General features: G+C 40.4%; 1 protein-coding gene and 1 long non-coding RNA gene across 7 annotated transcripts in view; both read left to right on the top strand.

Moving 5' to 3' along the window:
* dclk2a (doublecortin-like kinase 2a) overlaps positions 1-4,114 on the top strand; it is a 353,107-nt gene extending 348,993 nt beyond the window's left edge. For all 4 annotated transcript variants that reach the window (XM_069926428.1, XM_069926430.1, XM_069926432.1 and 1 more), the window contains one exon: positions 3,834-4,114. In XM_069926428.1, the coding sequence (XP_069782529.1) occupies positions 3,834-3,960 (127 nt within the window). In that variant the 3' untranslated portion in view covers positions 3,961-4,114. The remainder of the gene's footprint in view (positions 1-3,833) is intronic.
* A 1,561-nt stretch (positions 4,115-5,675) lies between these two features.
* LOC138758062 (uncharacterized) overlaps positions 5,676-20,888 on the top strand; it is a 37,271-nt gene continuing 22,058 nt past the window's right edge. The window contains exons 1-3 of one of the 3 annotated variants that reach the window (XR_011354116.1): positions 5,676-6,728; positions 10,999-11,046; positions 14,150-14,248. This is a non-coding gene — a long non-coding RNA (uncharacterized lncRNA). Of the gene's footprint in view, positions 6,729-7,190; positions 11,047-14,149; positions 14,249-20,888 lie in introns of those variants that run through there. The other 2 variants (XR_011354114.1, XR_011354115.1) reach the window with 2 other exon arrangements.

Below are 20,888 nucleotides of genomic sequence, written 5' to 3' on the forward strand. Positions count from 1 at the left end.
TAAGATTCGTTAAACATGACCTACCACACACAAAGCCATTCTGTCTATTCTTCCTTAATCAACCCTTAGCTGTCCCAATACTTGTATATCCTATCTCTCAGAATACCCTTCAATAATTTACCCACTACTGACATCAGGATTACCACCCTGTAATTTTGTGGTTTACTTTGGGAGCCTTTTTTAAACAAAAGAACAATATGAGCCACCCTTCTATCTTCTGGCACCTCACCCACGGTGTAGGGCATTTTAAATATTTCTGCCAGGGCCCCTGTAATTTCTAGACTAGTCTCCCTCAAGGTCTGAGGGAATATCATCTCAGGCCCGGGGGATTTATCTCCCTTTATTTGCTGTAAAGCAGCAAGAACCTCCTACTCTTTCATCTCTATATGTTCCATGACACTTGCTTCCCTTCCTTCCTTATACACTATGCCAATTTCCTGAGTAAATACTGATGCAAAAAAAAAACTATTTAAGATCTCCTCCATCTCATTAAGCTCCACATTTAGATGACCACTCTAATCTTCTAGGGGTCCAATTTTGTCCCTTTCCTTCACATTATCTGCCAAAACAACCCCATGTCTTCTTTTTGACTTCCTGATTTCCTTCTTAAACATTCCCTTACATTTTCTATGCTCTTCTAGTACCTCATTTGCTCCTTGTTGCCTATATTTGCTGTACTCCTCTCTCTTCTTTACCAGATTTCTAATATCCCTTGACAACCAAGGTTCCCTCTGTCTGTTAAATTTGCCTTTAATCCTAACAGGACATGCAAACTCTGTGCTCTTAAAAATTCACCTTTGAAGGCCTTCCACTTACTGAACACATCCTTGCCAGAAAACAACTTATCCCAATCCACTCTTCCTAGACCCTTTCTCATTTCCACAAAATTGGCCTTTCTCCGATTTAAAATCTCAACTCAAGGACCAGACTTATCCTTATCCATCATTAACTTGAAACTAATGACATTATAGCCACTGGACCCAAAATGTTTGCCTACACATACTTCTGTCATCTGACCTGTCTGGTTCCTAATAGGAGATCAAGTATTGCATTCTCCCTCATTGGTGGCTCTATATATTATTTACAAAACTTTCCTGAACACATTTGACAAACCATCCAATATGGGTGTCCCAGTCAATATGTGGAAAGTTAAAATCACACCTTTCTGTTTCTTACATCGGTCTGCTACCTCTCCTCAGATTTGCTCCTCCAATTCTCTCTGACCATTAGGTGGGCTATCAGTGTGGTCAAACCTTTTCTGTTCCTCAGCTCCATCCATATGGCCTCTGTAAACAAACCCTCTGGGCCATCCTGTCTAAGCTCAACTGTGATTTTTTTTTTACCTGACTAGCAAACAAAGTGTTCCCTATATTTTTGTAGTTTATGAAGAAAATCTGCCTTACATTCATTCACGGCACTATTTTTGTCAGTCTGCGACATTATTTCTCGCTTGTCCTGCCTCTCTCTTTTGACAGTCAAAGCTTTCACCAATAATGTCATTCCTTCTGAGCCAGCTCATTATGCCCACTCCATAAATTACAATTCACTTAGAATGTCTTGTCATTTTTCCACAAGCATTCAAAGTCTTGCACTTCCATCACCCCCGATTTCCAAATCTTTACCTTCCCATGCCCAAATATGCCAGCTTCACATTATCATGACTAAATCATTCCATACGATCATTCATAAAAAAATTATTATTAAAATGTCTCTAGACATATGCCATTAACATGCAAAAGCACTCTTGTAATGTCAAAACCCAGAACTCAGCAGGGCTCGCAGCATTCACAGGAGGGAAAGATATAGAACCATCGTTTCAGGACTAAGTGTGAGTAAAAAGCAGACAGACGCTGGAATTAAAAGGCTGGATGAGGGGGAAGAAAGGGCAAGAGGAGGAGCCCAGGCCAACAAGGAAAAAGCCATAATTGGACAGACAGGAGAGGAAAGGTGAGAATTAATCAGGGGAGGGGGTGGCTCTGTGAAGGCAGAGCTGGAGGAATCAGGGAAAAAGAGAGGGAGAGCTAGAGGAAATGGATAGGGGTGGATAACAGACACCGGAGAAGATGTTGCTTCTTTCTGGTTGGGGGGGTGCCCAATGGTGCACCAAATAATCCTTCTTGGTGAAGCAAATCTTCACGTGTAAATATACATAGATCATCTAGTGCTCCCATTGCGGTCATCAGTGAGACTGGGAAATCGTTTTGTAGAGCAACTTTGCTCTGTCCACTGCATTAGCGTGGATTTCCCATTGGCAGTCTATTTCAATTCCCCGCCCCATTCCTGTGCCTACATGTCTGTCCATGCTCTCATGCACTGTCAGGCTGAGACCACCTGCAAATTGGCAGGAACCCTCCAATGAGATAGCATTAATGTTAACTTCTCCATTTTCTGTTCACCACACCACCCCTACCCTGTCTCTCCCCTTCCCCTATCCCATACTTCTTTCCTCTAGCTCTGTCTCTCTCTCATTCCTTTTCTCTCTGTCTTATTGCCTCCAGCAGTGCATTCATAGAGCCACCCTGCTCCCCCGATCAATTTTCAGCTTTCCTCTCCTGTCCTCCTATCCATGTCTAATCATGATCGTTTGCCTATTGGACTGTACTCCACTCCATGCCCTTTCCAACACCCCCCCCCCCTCCATATTTTTATTCAGATGCCTGTCTGCTTTCAGCTTAAACCTTGGAGAAGGGCTCAGGCTCAAAACGCTGGCTATAAACCTTCACCGCCTATGGACGTTGCGAGACCTGCTGAGTTCCTCCAGCATTTCTGTGTTTTTACTACAATCACAGCATCTGCAGACTTTCCCGTTTCACTCCCTGTAATGTCAACGATTTCATTGTTCCACACTCCACCATTTTTGAACTGTTTCAATCAAACACAGCTACAAAACTGGAGCTCCTTCCTTACTGAGGTTACTCCTTTTGGTATCTCCCCACATGCTTATAAATATTTCCTGGAAACTTTTGCCTTATCCCTCTACAACCTTTTCATTCAGATCCATATCGGTTTTCTGTATATAAGGAAAACAATTGAAATGCAGGTTGTTGTATCATTTATGAGGATGTTACATCCCAGTGGCAAATATACCCTCACACTGATATCTCTAGCGACTGATGAGAATTGAGGTTATCTCTCTGATGCTGACAGTGCAGGGAAGGAACATCATATGGATTACTCCCAAAAGTATCATTTCCACTCATAGCTATTTTCTCACCTTGTTAACTGTGCAGAGATATTTTAGAGTTGATAGAAATGTAAATTGTCAATGGATTTCTATTCCTCCCTTTCTTCAAGATTAGATAGGTGGAATTTATTCATGATTGGTGCAAATTGGTGAGTAATCTGTTTTCTTTCCTTTTGCTTTTATTTCCTTACATTTTAGTATTATGTGTGTGCTATAGTCAGTCATCTATTATGTAGCACTATTAGTTTACCATATACTTTCCACACACAAAGCAGCATTAGTGCTTTGTGCACCCATGGAATGGCAATACTGCAGTCTAGAGATTTTAGTGACGTTGAACGATAGCTAAAATAATGTACACCTCTGAGTTAGACCATTTGAATTGCTGCTCTATTAACCTGTTAATGAACGAGGTCTATAATTTTCAACCATCCAAATTGAATTTGACATGTTGCCCTTCAGATGCACACTGTTCACAGTTTGGGGAAGTGTGAAGAGCTAAACAGGCTCACAAAGCAGATGTTTCTTTTATCTGTTTTCTGTGTGTGTGTTTTAACATGATCCAACAATTCATTTCTTTAAGAACATCCATCCATTCTATATTTTTATATATTTTCTCATTCTTTCTTCCCTTTTTTTTATTTTACAGTACACAGCTCTCGATAAAGAAAGTCAGATATTCAGTGATAAGCATCAGCAAGATATTGAAGGAGTTGGTATGGTGCAAACATCTCAACCCTGTCTGGCTGAAGATCCTTCTGTGCCTGAATCCATGACCTTTACCCCTTATCCATCCGATTCAGTCGTGGCCCCTGCACCTCCTATCTGAATATGTTCTGCAGGCCCGGTACAGCTACACTTTAAGGAAATAAATGTATTGTGCTTTCTAGGAGCATGGTATTTAAAAATACAAACCCTCTTTCAAAAGAACCACATTTGGTTAGTTTCAAACAAACTTGCTTGTTAAGTGTTGGTTTTGTGTCAAAGTGCTTTCTGCCACTCTTCTGTAACAGCAAATTGTATGAGGGAATCAGGATTCCTCTGAAGCCAATGTGGGAGTGAGATTCAGCTCTGACATAAGAAGCTGTCGTTGAGGTTTGATGTGGGTTTAGGTGTTGTGTTACCATTCTGTTTATCTGTCAGTATTTCCACCTTTCAAACCTTCATCAAGCAAAGCTCTGGTTTGACTGAGCATAAACACTGTGCTGTTTCAATAAATGAATTGTATCATCCTGTGGGATAAGGAGAAAATCCTATGTTTGGAAAAAGTTATAATCTCCAGCTGGGTTTTGCTTTATCCATATACTGATTCTACCCTTCTAGTATAACTTTCTCAGTTTCCTTGCAGCTCCTCAACAAGAGAAAGGTAAACACAGTTTTTCTCGGTACTTGTGCCATTTCATGTAAGATTCCTGGTATAATTATGTCAAAGAAGGACAATGGAGAGTCTGTTTTTAAAAAAAAAGACTGTTCTATCATGTCAATGAGAAAACCCTGGTCCCAAATTGAAGCATAATCGTTCTGGTTCATATTGGACCAGAGGAACAAGAAGCTGGATTGGGCAAGACCAGAAGTTTTCTTTTGTAATCACATTTCCCCTCTAAATAATGTGTGAGGAGCTGCAAAGCCAACACCATTGCACCTTCTTCACACAGAGGGAGTAGGTCTATGGAACGAGCCTCCAGAAAAAGTTGTAGAAGCAGGGATAATTGTTAAGTTCGAAAAATATTTAGATCATTATATGGATAGGAAAAATTTAAAGAGATATGAGCAAAAAGTAGGCAAATGGGAATAGCTTGGTCAGGATGGACAAGATGGAAAGAAGGGCCTGTTTCCATGCTGCAGAACTCTTTGATCTAAGAATTGCAGGCCAATAACAAAACTTTGAAATTCTTCAGGAAGGACTTAAATGACCTAGAAAATGATCACATGTAGAAGCAAGCTGCTGTTCAACTTGGGCGACTAGTGGAGTCAATATGCTCCTTTGTGATGTTAGCTTTACCTCAGCTCATTGGGGCCCACATTCACCCCATTGATTCAGGCCTCTTCAACTCATCTATTTCAACTGCTCCTCAGCAGAAGCAGAAACATGATCACACGGAGTGTGATCCCAGTGCTTGGGGAACCTAAGTTCACACAAGAGTTCAATCAGAATCAGAATTTATTGTCATGAACACGTCATGAAATTTGTTGTTTTGCGCCAGCATCACAGTGCCAACATTTATATCAACCACATTTCAAAATAGATAAAAATAGTGTAATAAAAAAAAGTCAAAGTCAGGCAGTGTCTTTGGTTCATTGATTATCCAGGAATCTGATAGCAGTGGGGAAGAAATTGTCCTTGTGTCACTGAGTGCTCATCTTCAAGCCCCTGTACCTTTTTCCCAATGGTAGAAGAGGGCATAGACTGGGTGGGGGGGGGGGGGGCTTTGATGTTAGAGGTTGCTTTCTTAAGATACCGCCTTATGTAGATGTCCTCAATGGAGTGAAGACTGGTAGCCTGTGATGTTGCAGGCTGAGTTAACAACCCTCTGGAGTTTATTCATGCCCTGAGTATTGGCACCTCCATACCAGACAGTGATGCAACCAGCCAGAATAATCTCCACAATACACCTGCAGAAGTTTTTGAGAGTCTTCAGTGACATACCGAACCTCCTTAAACTCCTCACAAAGTATAGCCACTCACAAGCCTTCTTCAAGATTGCTTTGACATAGAGGCTCCAAGATGATCCTCGGATGAGCCTCAAGCGTGAGTCTTGAGTGTCAATGAGAGGAAGTTGTGAAGGAGATGAGTAAAATCAAGAATCCCCACCCCGGCAACCTCATCAATGACGTCCATGTGCCAGTAAACTCACAATACCTATATAAGGCTTCAGAATTCGTGCCTGAAGCAGTTATCTAACAGCAATCATGTACACACCTTGCTACTATTTGCTTTTTGGCATGGCTGATTTAGCACAGCAACTACAAATGCAGTGTGAAGTCAGTGGGCAGACCAGAACTCTGCCAGAGGTGTGTATCTCTGAATGCCACTGTTGAATTTGTACAAAGCGCAAAGAGTGACCGGTCTAATTCTGCTCCTTTGTCAAGGTCTGTGACAGAATGCCACTGTTTCACCATGTCCGGTTAGAGTTGCCACAGTCAGATCCTGCTGAACTTTTATTCCATATATGACACAATGTACGGTCAGATCTAAAGCCTTCCATCTTAACTGATGTAGACAAAGAATTGTTGGAGAAACTCAGCAAGTTAGACAGCAATGGGTAGAAATGGTCAGTCAATGTTTTAGGTCTGGACTCTTTATCAAGACTGACATAACTGATGGTTTGGAGATTGGATTTTTATTCTTAATGGGAATTTTATTCTTGACCTTCCTTCATAGTGGTGCACCCCAAGGTCTTGGGCTATTCAGCCACAAGAGGTACATCATAAAGACACATTGTTGGATAGTGAATGACACACCTTCTCAGCCAGGAGAATTTGGTGAGGACCTGTCCACTGCCGCTGCACATTGATGGTGCCATATTGTGTCCACAGACAGTAGGTAAGATTGAGAAGAGGCTATTGTAAACCAAGTCAGCCTGTCATCTTGTAGCCAGTGTTGTTTCATAGATTGTGGAAGATGACAGTGCAATCACATCTGATATAGCCTTGTCATCGCACTTGCTGCTCTTGCAAACTTATACAACCCAGATGGTTTATACAAGCCTCCTTTACATGTCATCTCCCTTCTGATAATTGTACCCTTGTGCCTTTCTCATTTAGATACCCTTTCCATTGATCTGGGAGTCACAGCCAGCAGCTTAGAAACTGGTCCTCAATATAGGGTAACTTAGAGCAGGAGCCTCTTCATCTCACCAGGCAAAAGAGGACCGAAGTTGAGCCTAGGGAAAGCATTGCTTTTCTCCTGCTTTTCAGACAACAAGGGCTCCTACCTCTAGAGGTCTTGGATGAGGATTATGAATGGTCACCTAATGTGTCCATGGCCATTGTCAGGTTTGTTGAATGGTTGAGCGGGGCAGAAGTATTGCAGGAATTTCAATCAGGCCATCTTTAAAAAGATATGTTAAGCATACTATATACATTTATACATATGAGCATGTCTTAGCACCCCCTAATTCACACTCCTGCTGAGGAGTACAGAAGGAATGTTCCATGGCAACATGTCCTGTCACAATATGAGGAGTGATGTATTCTCTGGAAACTCTGGCATCTGTCAAGCAGGCTCAGTTTATGACCTTGCAAGCTGACTTCTACCATTATGGCACTGGATTCCATTATTTCATATACTTCATATTTCATTTTCATATGTGAGGAGACCATTTGACCCATCAAGTCCATGCTGGCTCTCAGAGCAACCCCATCAATCCTATTCCCCCAATTTTGTCCCTGCAACCTCTCATCTCCTATCATCCACCTATGCTAGGGGCCAATTTACAGTCACCAACCAACCTACCATCCACAAGTCTCTGTGATGTGGGAAGAACTGGAGCACCCAGTGGAAGCCGATAAAACCACAAGGAGAACATGCAAACCAAGGGTCAAAGTCACTGGAACTGGAGGCGCTCCAGTACACTACTGTGCCATCCTTTTCACAAGGAGCTGAGTACCTGTGTTAAGCATACTAATGATCAGACCTCCAGCAAACAACGGGATTTGCTATTGCCCCAGTCCTTGGTACTGGCAGCTATCCTGGGGGGCTTTCTCAGAATAAAAACATTCATGGTCACACCTCTACTCCACCATTGTGGCCCATCCTCCTCCCACACATAAGACAGTGCAGGCAATTATTAGTCCATTTACAACCAGAGCTGATAAAGGTCACTCTTCATGGCCAAGCTTGATCTCCTCCATTACAAATGAGAAATCATCTATCACCTTAGATGAGCTGCATAGAAGCAATAGGTCAGAGAAATGTGTGTGGGAGGCACAGACCAAGGGAATGCCCACAGTTGCTTTGCCCATGATTGCATGATTTTGCTGCTTTCATGTATACAATGGTGTTGTTATGTTCACTTGGTTGCTTTGGAATTGTGTTCAAAGATGATCAGAAGCAGAAAGATGGTAACATGGGAACTGTATCATTCTCTGATGCAGCTTTCTCTTTTACATTCCCCTGTGATTGTGGGTGTAATTGGGTAGCCAGCTTGTATTCATCATCCTTATTTACTGTTGATGCTCATGAAGGCTCACCTTCATGACTAGCTCTTGTGACGAAGGAACTCTTGCAGTGCTGCCCTCCAACATTGTCAGTAAGTGAACACATAGAGCAAAGGTGGATCATTGATCATTTCTATGTGAATTAGTGTCCATCCTGCAGATGTTACTAGAAAATAGGATCAGGAGTAAGCCACCAGACCCCAATAATCAAATATTGACTATGGCTGATGTATGCTGGCTTCAAGTTCTGTGCCAGTTCCCCATGACCCTCAATCTCTCAGTCTTTCAATAATATATCTATCTCCACCATAAATATAGCTAATTATCTGACATTCATCACCCTCAGGGGGCAGAGAATTCCAGCGATCCAGTGGATTATCAAAAATTTATACCCACCTATGTTTTAAATGACTGACCCCTTTTCTGTCATTACGCCTCTCCTGCTGGTGAAAATCATCTCCCCTGTCCAACCCTTTAAGATCTGCAAACCATTGACTTATTTGTCCTTATAGATTGTAAAGTTTCGAGTTTTGACAGATTGTTGGAAATGATGAACTTCACAGGCATTGCACCAATAGAGGGCTGCAGCATATGTTCAGGGTGGTTTATGAGTGTTGCAACGCAGCACGTCGATCTGGGCTAAATGAATTAAAGCTATCTGTGGGGCTCCAGTCACAGATGCAAAAGAGAGCTCCCTCCTCAGCCTTGAGTCTGGTAATAAATGGAGAGTTTATACAAAGCCAGGAGTTGAGTTCCTCACTGTGGCATACATACCTACTGCCATTTTTTGGCTGGTCCAGGAGAACTTTATCATTCTAGATAATGCCCGTCATTTGGTGATGGGTCAGTGAGCAATAGAAATGGCATCGCATCAAGGAAATTATTATATACACTCATTCAGCTGGTCATTGTCAGGCACTTGTTTGGCACAATCCTTTGAATTCCTGTTGGCAAGGTCTGTAACTCTCAAGAATTGGCTGTTTCTATGTAAGGGGGCCTTTAGATAACTGCAAGACAATCAGCTTCACCCAGGTTGTTCCTCCAGTGAGGGCTTCATGCCACCTAGTATTGCTATTATTTTGATGTACTTCCTATGGTCTTCACTTTCTCTCCTGATGCTGTTGGTATGGCCCTGAATAGCACAGTGGGCAAAGGTCAAGCTGGCATTTGGCAAGATTGACAACAAAGCAGGGGTGCCTGTGCAGAGACCATTGTAGAATCTGAATCATCCAGGCAACAAAATCTCTCTTTCAGGAGCTCAACATTCATCTTGATTATGTCCCTAGTGACCTCATGTCAGCATAGGTGAAAGCCCAACAATTTATTTCCACATATTTGGACAGAAGGGAAGGAAATTTGTTGTGCCCCTTACTCCTGGTTACTCAGCAATCATCTCAGTTGCAAGTCTGAGTCTAGGCATGGTGAAGAAGGACGTGGGAGTTCAAATCCCATTCAAAAGCATGTTGACACTCACACTTCGGTGCTCACATATGAACACTTGGGTGAAATGCATGAAGATGCCTGCAATTCATAACCAGCCTGATCCATTGGCTTGTGAAGAATAGCAGAATAGTTTAACCGAGATTACTGACTGCTGTGCTCAAAGATGGTACATTCAATTAAGATGACTTGTTAGAATTTTCCCAGACCTTTCTCTGCTGTGTAACTTTGAAGGAAACATTTTATTTTGGAAAACAGGAATTACATGGGAGAGATTCCTCAGATGTTTTGGAGGAATAATGTGTCCACAGTTCAAATTAACCTAGTATTTCTATTGTGCTTCATGTTGGCCTTGTATGGATTACCTTGTTTTTTTTTGTAGGACTCTATGCTCGCAGCATCAGCTGGTCTTTCAATCCAAATCCTCAATTTGATTTACAGAGCATACACAGAGACAGCTGAGCACATAGAGTACAGTAATGTTAAAAAAATGCACATTTTGAATCATTTGCATATGTGACCCTTGAGAAATGTGGGCTCACGTGGACAGTTGTGATCTTTGTTGGTTCAAGTGCCATCCTGCCAGGGTTCCGAAAAAGTCAGTCATCTTTCAGTTGGCTTCTTCTTTAAGTTTTCATGATGACAGACCAAATTCATCCTTCACTCCAAACCCTCCCTATTGTTTCCCAGAAGCCAGCCCAATGATTTTTCTGGCCACCTAATGAGTTCCGCTCCAAAGCCCCACTTCATGCTCACCCCCACTTCACCTCTCCTAATCCTAACCGTACATAGTAGACTATTGTAACTGAAGCTTTGGGCAAACTGACATGGACCTCATGCACAGTGTTACTTTGAGGTGTCCTTTTGTGGACATGACATTTCCTCACCCTGTAACAGCATTTCAAAGTAGGTTCATCAGCTATTGTCCCATGTGACATTCAACTCTTTGGAAGGACATCACAATGCCTCATTCTATCATCAACTGGAGCAAGGCACTGGGATCAAGGGGCCAAGCTAAGTTTTAAAACGCCATTATGAGAATGCTGTTTACATCCTTTGTTATGTTCTGACAATACCATTTGGGCTAGGGGTGGAGGCACATGGATGAAGGAAATAAAGATCAAGAAAAAACATGCAACAATAAAAACGATTTATGTGATCATGTACCTGGATCAGGCTCTCAGTCACAAAAAACTTGTATAACATATTTTCAGATATCCATTGAAGACACTGATGGATTTTACAACCTGCTCCACTGACCAGTAAGCTATCACTGAGAAACCTTCTCAATAGATCTCATTTGCTAGCAGAATAACAAAATACATTTTCAGATGGATTTTTAGCCATGTCTAACATCTAACAATGTCTAGCAGCTAATATCTAACAACAATGAGTTCCTTCATTTTCGAATTGAAAAGTGCACTTCCTTGACACTGTTGGTCATTCAGTTGAGGATAAGATTAGATTTTGATGTGATGATCCCACTGTTCCCTAGGCTGTATACTCTTTGATTTGCCTCATACATGAAGATTAAACACTCATTTTCTAACCTGCTTACTTGCAAATGAAGAAAGGAAATGTATATAAATAATTTGATGGTACCGTGTGTGTGCTTGACTAATAATGAAAGTAAAATAACTACAACTCAGAACTTTGCTTCTTATATATGTTGTTGCCTGCTGGTAGCTTGGCAGTCCTGGTGGGATCATTAAACCTTCGATATTAGGTCATTATACAGAGAATTTTGGTAATGATACTTAGCGTCATGGCTACCCACATCCATTATGCTGCTCATGTTTATAATGACAGCTCTTTTTCGCTCAGTCAATCAGCCAATTGAGCCGATCTTGTTATTATTTCCAGGTATAGTATTTATAAGAAAATAAGAAGAAGGTAAAGTTTGAATGTTGGGACCATTTGTGATTTCTAGTACAAATTAGCCCTCAAGTTAGGCCCACTTTGATATACCCTTTCCCTGAGTTTCTGGTCAAATTCAAATCTGTCATGGACTATTTATTTAAAATGTCATTCAAAACTGACTTATTAGTTTCTTCACTCTTACAAATTCTAGCTGAATCTATAAATCTTTCAAAGAAACTTGCAAATGACGTGGAGAGCTCTACTTATAATACAATGTTTTTAAAAACAGATCAAAAGACCACAAGTTGTGTGGACCTGAATGCCATTTATGAGTGAAGTTTTTTGTATTTTGTATTGGGGAAATATGCTAAATATGCAATCAAATGGAGACTCCAGAACAATGTTCTGGAAAACACTGGTAATCTCTCAAAACCAAGATCTGAACTTGCTCACCACAACTATTTATGGCCTGATTAAAAACAGAGAGGAAGCAGTTAAATTAAGTGCACCAACTTACCATTACAACCCTGCAATAAGGTATTAGAATACCATAAGGAAACGGTAATCAGATATTATAAATCAATGTTTTAAATGACATCTTAAATTACAATGAAGTTAAAACCATATATATTAATAGGATGCTAGATGAGCAAAAGAAAGGAACATTGGCAGGAAGATAATGCTGTGTTGTCCTTGCACTATATCATTGCAAGAAGGTTTTGTTTAATATACTCCTTGCACAATGTCTTACTGCACTTGCATTGGTCTGAGCACACTGCTGTAACAATTCTATTTAAATTAAATGAACCCATTTATTGGCAAAAGTAATAGAGTTATGCCATGCAGTAGACCAGAATTCCTTTAACTTGATGGATGTATAAAGTTTGGCCCTTTTCCAGCTAACGATGATTGAAAAATTCTCATTTAGAAGAACAATGAATAGTCTGTTAACTTGACCACAATGCCAATCATAATTAACAGTGTTTATTAGTCATTGTAAATCAAAGTGTGCTTTATTTGTCTGTTTATATTTTGAAACAAAAGCTCTCTGTAATTGTGAAGAGGGTTGGATTTGTTATGTGCAGTACTGGACAAAACACTCAAGGGATTCCAGAAATATTCCAACACTGTTTCTGGATGGAATCAAATCAGTGCAAACATCTTCCTAATAAAGGCCTTTCAGAACATGTTTATCATGCGCACGTCAGAGAAATGTGATCAGTATATGTTGGGAACAATGTTCAGCCTCACTGAATGTGAATATAAGAGTTGGAGTTGTATTTATTGGGGTAATTTATAAAAAGGTATTTATAGCTGTCAAGCCTGAAAAGAAAGTGCACTAGTTTTCTGAAAGATTTCGTTCTTTTTGGCTAAGTCTGATTTTCAGCATTTATCCCGTGATACATTACAAACTTTCAAATGAGCAGTAATAACCTAGTTCTTCTTCTGCAGTTTTGAATAAACTATCCTGCATGTTACACAAACATTGGCAAGCCTACTGATTAACTCATTCATTACTGAGAATGCTGACTGACATCTCGTGCACTGGGTACTGTTGCAAAGAGGTTGCTGGAGTGCGATGGGATCACAGCAGAGGCTGTTGTAAATGAATGGCATGCTAATAATTGAATGGAGAAATTTGCCAAGGCATTCCTTCAGTGGAGAATGAATCTGATCACCCTTGGCAATTCATTGCTAAATTTTAGCTAATTGTGATAGCTTTGTCATCTTCAGTATAGAACAATATGAGAAGAACTAGTTCTGTAATCTTCGGTTGAACTAAGTGTCCACTTCCTTCCCCTTTTCAATCCTTTGTTCCTATCCTTAGTTCTTCAGTCATGATGCTAATTTTGTTATAGAAATACACATAATTAAAAAAATTTCCTTCATCAACTACCAAAGTCTCTGTTATTCATTTAAAATGTGAAAGTTTCATAAGATCCCAAATGGTCACCAGATATCTTTGTGTAGTTGACAAATAACCCTTAAGAAAGTGTGCCAACAAGCTAGTATAAAATCCCAGAATGGAAGAGATCACCTTATTTTCCACTCTTTTCCGCTTTGCACAAGTGATCATCAAAAATTAAAGTGGATAGAGCTGGATAAGAAGAGATTCAATGGAAGTGGGTTACCTCTGGGCTTTGTGCTGGTGCCCTCATTACTTTTCACCATATACAGTAACATTAATAACTTTTTCCCAGAGTATGGGAATGGAGAACCAGAGGACATAGGTTTAAGATGAAGTGGGACAGGTTTAATAGGATCCTGAGGGGTAACTTTTTTATACAAAGGATGGTGGATGCATGGAACAAGCGGCCAGAGGAGGTGGATGAGGCAGGTACTATTGCGACGTTTAAGAAACATTTGGATGGATGCATGCATAGGATAGGTTTGGAAGGGTATGGGTCAAACATAGACAAGTGGGCACAGCCGACGCCAAAGGGGGGGGGGAATTTGCGGGCATTGCCCCCCCAAAATGAGTTATTATGTCCCTCCCATCCACAGCACTAGTATCACTAGTCTACACACGATATAAGCAGCGCGTTTGTTACATCAGAGGAAGCAGGAAGTGTGACAGCAGCGCCCGGAGGAGGTTCATGGCAGGTAGGCACTACCCCTTCCCCCCCGCTGAGTGAATTTTCAAATGTCAGATTGTGTCCCCCCACGGTTATCCTAATGCCCCCCCAATTAGACTTGTTCTGACGCCGACCCTGCAGCTAGGACTTTTTTGGTCAGCGTTAGCAGATTGGGCCAAAAGTCATGTATGACTCCATGACTTGGTAAAGGAATGGGGGGCTTTCTATCCGAATCAGTACCTGATGTGAACGCAGAAGGATCAGTAATTGGGAGAAGCACGTTGAAAATGCACATGATAAAGGTGTGTATGGATAAATGAGCAAATGCAAAAACATCTACTTTGAATTTCACATGTGGCACAAATTTACTCTTTAAAAAGAATTGAGTAGAGTAAATGCTAGGAAACTAGTTCTGCTGCAGATGACATCTTAAAATTAGAGCTAGGCAAGTTAAAGAATGAAATCTGGATGCACAAAGGGTAACAGGAACTTTCACCTAAACTATTTGAGGACATTTTCAAGATAGGTTAATAGTTGTGACATCTGATGATATCAAGGGATTCAAAGGCTGAAGAGATGTAAGTGGTAGTATTGCTAGGTGACCCATTTGCACCAAGTATCAACAGCAAACCTATTGATAAACCTTAGAACGTTATTTTTTCACCTTCCCTGTTTGCAATGTTTGCATTTTTGATACTGCTGGATGGACAGCCAAGCTTAATCTTAACAGAAACAGCCACACATACTGACCCTTCACCCCTAATTTCAGATCTTAATAAGCATTGTTTCTGATAGGTTCACTTCACTGGTCAATAACATTAACATAGAAAAATTATATGAAACCATATCAACATAAAACTCAGCATTCTTCCATTCCACTTTGCTGTTGAGATCTGTCTTAACATATTTATAACCTGGGCCCACCACCTACACTCAGAATAAATGATTGACATTTTCAACAAAGACTCAATCACCTCTGGAATTATGTTCTTTTTAATTTGGCTTCTACATTAAGGGAATTTCATTGTAATTTTCAGACAGAAAAAATTCTGCTCTCGCCCACATATTCATCTAGCGGTTAGCACATTCCTATTACAGCGCCAGTGACCCGGGGTCAAATCTGGTGCTGTCTGTAAGGAGTTTGCATGTTCTCCCCTTGACCAGATGAAAATGGATAATGGGGGTTCAAGGAGTGTGTTGTAAAGGGATCAAAAATAGGGCAATGATAGAATGTTAATAGCACTTTCTTTGTTGACAGCTATTCTTCCTTGGTTAAACTCAATGTATTTGTGTATTCTTTCTTTTTCCAGTTTAAAGACATTGTTTGTCTGTGTGTTTGAATGTATGTGTGCATGTTTTCATATGTGTTTTTGTGTATGTATATATTTATATGTGTACTGACAATAACCACACCAGCAGTGTGAGTATAAGACAGCTTTAATAAACTAATATGTACACTAAGACGTCTTGTCTCTCTGCAAGACGAACCTGGAAGGCTAGACTGTAGCTCTGGACTGCTTTATATACAAGGTCACCGGGATGACCCCTGGTGACCTAGTGGTGTAATTACATATCACCACAATGATGTGGATGTGTTGATTGATGTGCATGTGTGATTGCATTTACAAGTTTGCGTGCGTGCACGTGCATGTGTGTGTGTGTGTGTGTGTGTGTGTGTGTGTGTGTGTGTATGTGTGTGTGTGAGTGTGTGTGTGTGTGGGACGGGTTGTGTGTGTGTGTGTGTGAGTGAGTGAGAGAAAGTGTTTGGTTATATGCGTATATATTTGGTCTGTTGTTTGTATGTTTCTATGTATTTCAGCATGTTTGTTTTGCTTCTATGTATAGTGTGTGTGTTTGTGTATGTGTTCACGCATGCATGCACACACACACACACACACACACACACACACACACACACACACACACACACACAATTTCTTTGCACCTCCTTGTTATTGGACAAAGAACTGGCAGTCAAGATCACCTGCTAGCTGAAGTGCAAGGTCAATCCACGTTCAAAGAAATCATACACAAGTATCTTCCATTTCTCACCTCAGAAAATAAGAGGATTAGTTGGTACCACCTCAAGAATTATAACGTGCTGACTACTCTCTGTTTCTACTCTATTTTAGTGCAGTACAGTTGTTCTCACTTTTTGTCCGTCTAAAACCCATCTGGCTTCTAGCCTAACGAGCCATGGCCCACTAATGGCAATGGCTGAGCAATATTTTCAAGTCAAAGACTGTTCTGTAAGAAAAATATTTATTTAATTTGAAGTATTTTATTATACATTTATAAATAACAAAAAAAAAACACTGCAAGCATATACTGAACATAAAAACCCAAATAGAATCAAAGTTCAAGTCACTTTAATGAGACCCCTGCTCTTGAAATTTCTTCACTTGTTTCCATATTTTTGGCTCTGGTGTGGATACTTGAGATTCACCTCCACTTCAATGCGGTTTAGTGGCTTTGACTTCAACTGCAGCTTGATACACACAGAGAAGTGGTCATGAGGGCAGGATCTTCTGAAGACAGCCCTTCACAATGTTGGCGTAACTGTTCATCATTTTTGGCCGAAACTCAAGAGTCTCAAACACATCTCAACATCCAGAATTGACTTTGTTGACTTTAACAGGAAAGGGGTTCCTCACCATTGCCAGTACTTCTTGACTGATTTCTGGGAAGTAGAGCAAGAATTCATCTCAGAGACAGCTGAGATGTGAGACAACTTCCTTTACAACCTCAGCATCCATTCCATTAACAGCTACTGCTGAAAGAGATTCAAACGACAGCGTTCCCTCCCTCAGCCTTTTGTTCCCAGTTTTCAAGTTTTTGTATAACTTAATTGAGAGCATCAACAAACTGGATGATCGTTGTGTCCTTGCCTTGCAGCCTGAGATTCAATTTGTTCAATTGATCAAAAATATCCACAAGGTAGACAAGGCAAAATACCCACAGCTTTTCATCAAAGCAGGTTTCCAGTTTATACTTGTTTTGCATCACAATTGCTACTCTTGTTATAGTTCAAACACTTGCACCACATTTCCTGTTGATAGCCAACACACTTTGCTGTAGTAGAGCAGGTTATTATACTCTGGATCCATAATCTGTGTTTTAACTATAAATATATAGTAACAATGTTTATTGACATAACAAGTTATCAGGACTTTTATTATTATTATTTGTCTCAAAAATGAGTCTATTTCCAAAAGTCTAAAAAAGTTTATACTGTATCTAAAAAAAATCAGTCATTTTGAGAGGAAATAAATATCCAATTTGTGACAAGCACACCAAATAACATAAGAAAACACTAATTTTATTACAATTTGTGAAGGATTTGTCTTTTGAATAATTACAATACAGTCTGTTAGTTTATGCTTCATTTATTTCTATAGTGTCAGGATGTTTCCTTGAATGTTAAATGTTATTCATTTGCTCGCAAAGGCCTTGTAAACTTGTAATACATCCTACAGGCAGGCAATCCCGTCCAGGGTAAATCTTTGATGGAAATGTTTGCAAAAATAATTTATATACAGTTTTAGAGGAGAAAGATATCATGACTGAAGTAAAGAGCAATAAGCACACACACTTCTGGATCAGTCTGAATCTGAACAGGGGAATTAGGGGATATGGGGAGAAGGCAGGTAGGTGGAGTTAGGTCATAAATTAGATCAGCCATGATCGTATTGAACGGCGGAGCAGGCTCGATGGGCCATTTTTGGCCTACTCCTGTTCCTACTTCCTATGGTCCTATGGTCCTGTCTTGTGTGAAGGTCTGATAGGAACTGTGACTGAGTGCTGAGCTCCAAGCCATTTATGTTGAGAGAGAGCCAGATGATCCCATTGATCTCAGTGGCAGATTGCTCACCTCCCCACCTAAGGTCACCTAGGAAAACTGAGACATGACCTCAGACCCACCCTGACCTCAATAAGTTGAGAAGTCCTCATGGTCCACAGAGAAACACACTGTGGCCCAATGGTTGGGAACCACTGAGGTAGCAGATGTTGGAATCTGCCTGGTGGAAAAGGCCATTCTATGTAGGTTTTAAGTTCTTTCCCATCAATGGGTGTTTAATTTATAAATGTTCCATTTATTAAAATTCAAATCTATTTATGGAAGCTGGAGTATATATCTCAATCCTTATTATCATTTACTTTTTCATCTCATGGAGCATATGGGTTTTACAGTTTCCAGAAGATGAATTAGTTTTTGGGGGGAATATTTACTCATAATCTTTACTGTTTGTGCTTGGTTATTTCAAATTTGTCATTGCCACTTTTGTTAGTATGGCTATCTACGCCTTCTCACTTTTTCTGCCTGTAATAAAAAATATCTTTTGTCAATATCCCCATACTCTGGTTTATGCATTATCCACAGTCATAATCAAGATAATTATTTCTGGAGAGTGATATATTTTAAAACATTATTGTCCGTCCTTCCTTTATCCAACATAACTTTCAATTAGAAGGCCATATGCTGAATTTTATTAAAGCAATCAGATCAAATTCTTCCAAAGGCTGATCCATTGAATCCATCCTCTGATGGAGTGCGGATATACAAATTGCAGGAACTCCTCTTCAAAATCTTAAGTGTCTGCCAGATCTTGGGATAGGAAAAGGCAAGCCAAGTTAGATCTTCCATTCCTGATCCTTTTCCTATCAGAATCACAATTTATTGTCACGAACTAGTTACAAGATTCATTGTTTTGTGGTAGCTTCCACCTGACAAAAGTAAATAAAAATAGTGCAAAAAGTGTCAAAGCAATATCTTTGGTTCATGAATCATTCAGGAATCTGGTGGCAGTGGGGAAGAAGCTGCTCTTGGAAAAAATTGAATTTGAATTTCTTGATCCTCTCCATGACTGAGCCCCCAATGAGGACTAGTTCGTGTCCTCCTGACTTCCTCCTGAAGTCCACAATCATCTCTTTGGTTTTGCCAATGTTGGGTTAGCAAATTTGTTGAACATTACTATGTTAAATATTAATGTGCATCTATGAATACTTTGATGGTGAGTGCAATACTATTGCAACAACAGTAGCTTGAGTTCGAATCCGGCGCTATTGATAAGGAGCTTGTTTAGGAGTTTGCCCCATGTCTGAGTGGGTTTCCTCTGGTTTCCTTCCTCTCGTCAAAAATGTACGGGGCTTTGTAGGTTAATTACGTATAATTGGGCAGCATGGGCTCAAAGGATGGAAGGGCCCGTTACAGTGCTGGATGTCTACATTTTTTAAAAATTAAATAACTGGTAAGTAAAATAAGTACAATATCAATGCTCATCTTTGTCCTTAAGCCTTGTAAAATGACCAAAAGCACAACACAGGATGTGTCTCAAACACAGAGCCTAGGGCTTTTAATAAAAGCAGACCATCTTAAACTTGGTCAAAAAGGTAGGGTATAAATTGCCCCTCAAAGGAAGAAGACAGAGGCTTAACTCCAGAGCCAAAGTTGATGTGAAAGAGCCTTAACTGGAGGACACCAGAGGCCTTAGCTGGTGGAAGGCCTTGAGAAGATCATGGAAAAAAAAACAGGAGAAAGGGCAGCCAGGGAATTGAAAAATGAACAGAAGGTTTTAAAATTTGATGGGGGGGCAGCATCAGAAGCTGCTGTGGGTCAAAAAACAGAGCAGCAATGGGGGAATGGGAGGAGCTGGTTAGCGTATGGGGAGTAGAGGTTTCTATGTGATTAAGGCTATAAGAAGCTTGTCACAAACCTTTGGAATAATCAGATCTTGATGTAACAAAGCAAGGATAATTGTGTTAGTCATGGATACATCAAGGTAGGGGGTGGAGAAATTAGGCAGGTGAACATGATAACAATTATAGATATGACATTTGATGGCGTTCAGCTATGGTTGGGAAGAACATAAGAAAATGATCAGATGAGATCCACCCATGCACCAGGCTGGGCCTTTACTCAATAAGATCATTTGATCTGATCCTCTATGTAGTAGACCAAACCATCACCAGGAGCCTCTGCACAGCACCTGCCTCATCCCAGATCTTTTATGTTTAAATGAGATCACCTTTTATACTTCTAAACCCCAGATAGTGCAGTTAGGGGGATGAGAAGTGGAGGGGTTGACATAACAGGAAAGTTAGTCAAGCTTTCCTCATATGCCAACCCCTTCATTTAATAAACCTTTGCCATGATACGTCCAAGCCAAGGATATTAAATTTTAGACAAACAGAATGGTAACAGGCCATTTCAGCCCACAAGTCTATGCTGCCCAATTTATACTGAATCAACCAACACTCTGTTACATTTTGAACAGTGGGAGGAAACAGGAGTCCCCGGGGAAAGTCCACGCAGACATAGGGAGAACGTACAAACTCCTTACAGACAGCACAGGATTCGATCACAGGTCCCGATCACTGGCGCTGTAACAGCGTGGTGCTAACCGCTATGCTAACTGTATCCTTACCCAAATAACATGATCAAACTGTCCACAACATTCTGGGTGTGGAATCACCGAAGAATGATACATTATCCTTGCTCTTTAACTCCAATCGTCTCTCATAAAGGCCATTTTGTGTTTGTCTTCTAAAATGCTCCCTATACCAATACTTGCCTTGTATGCCATCTTCCTTGTCTGAGGATCCTCAGATCTCTTTGGACAAATGGAACAATTAGTGATCTCACATGATTTAAATAATATTTCCTTCCA

Source organism: Narcine bancroftii, chromosome 3 (assembly GCF_036971445.1).
Source record: "Narcine bancroftii isolate sNarBan1 chromosome 3, sNarBan1.hap1, whole genome shotgun sequence".
Lineage (NCBI taxonomy): Eukaryota > Metazoa > Chordata > Chondrichthyes > Torpediniformes > Narcinidae > Narcine > Narcine bancroftii.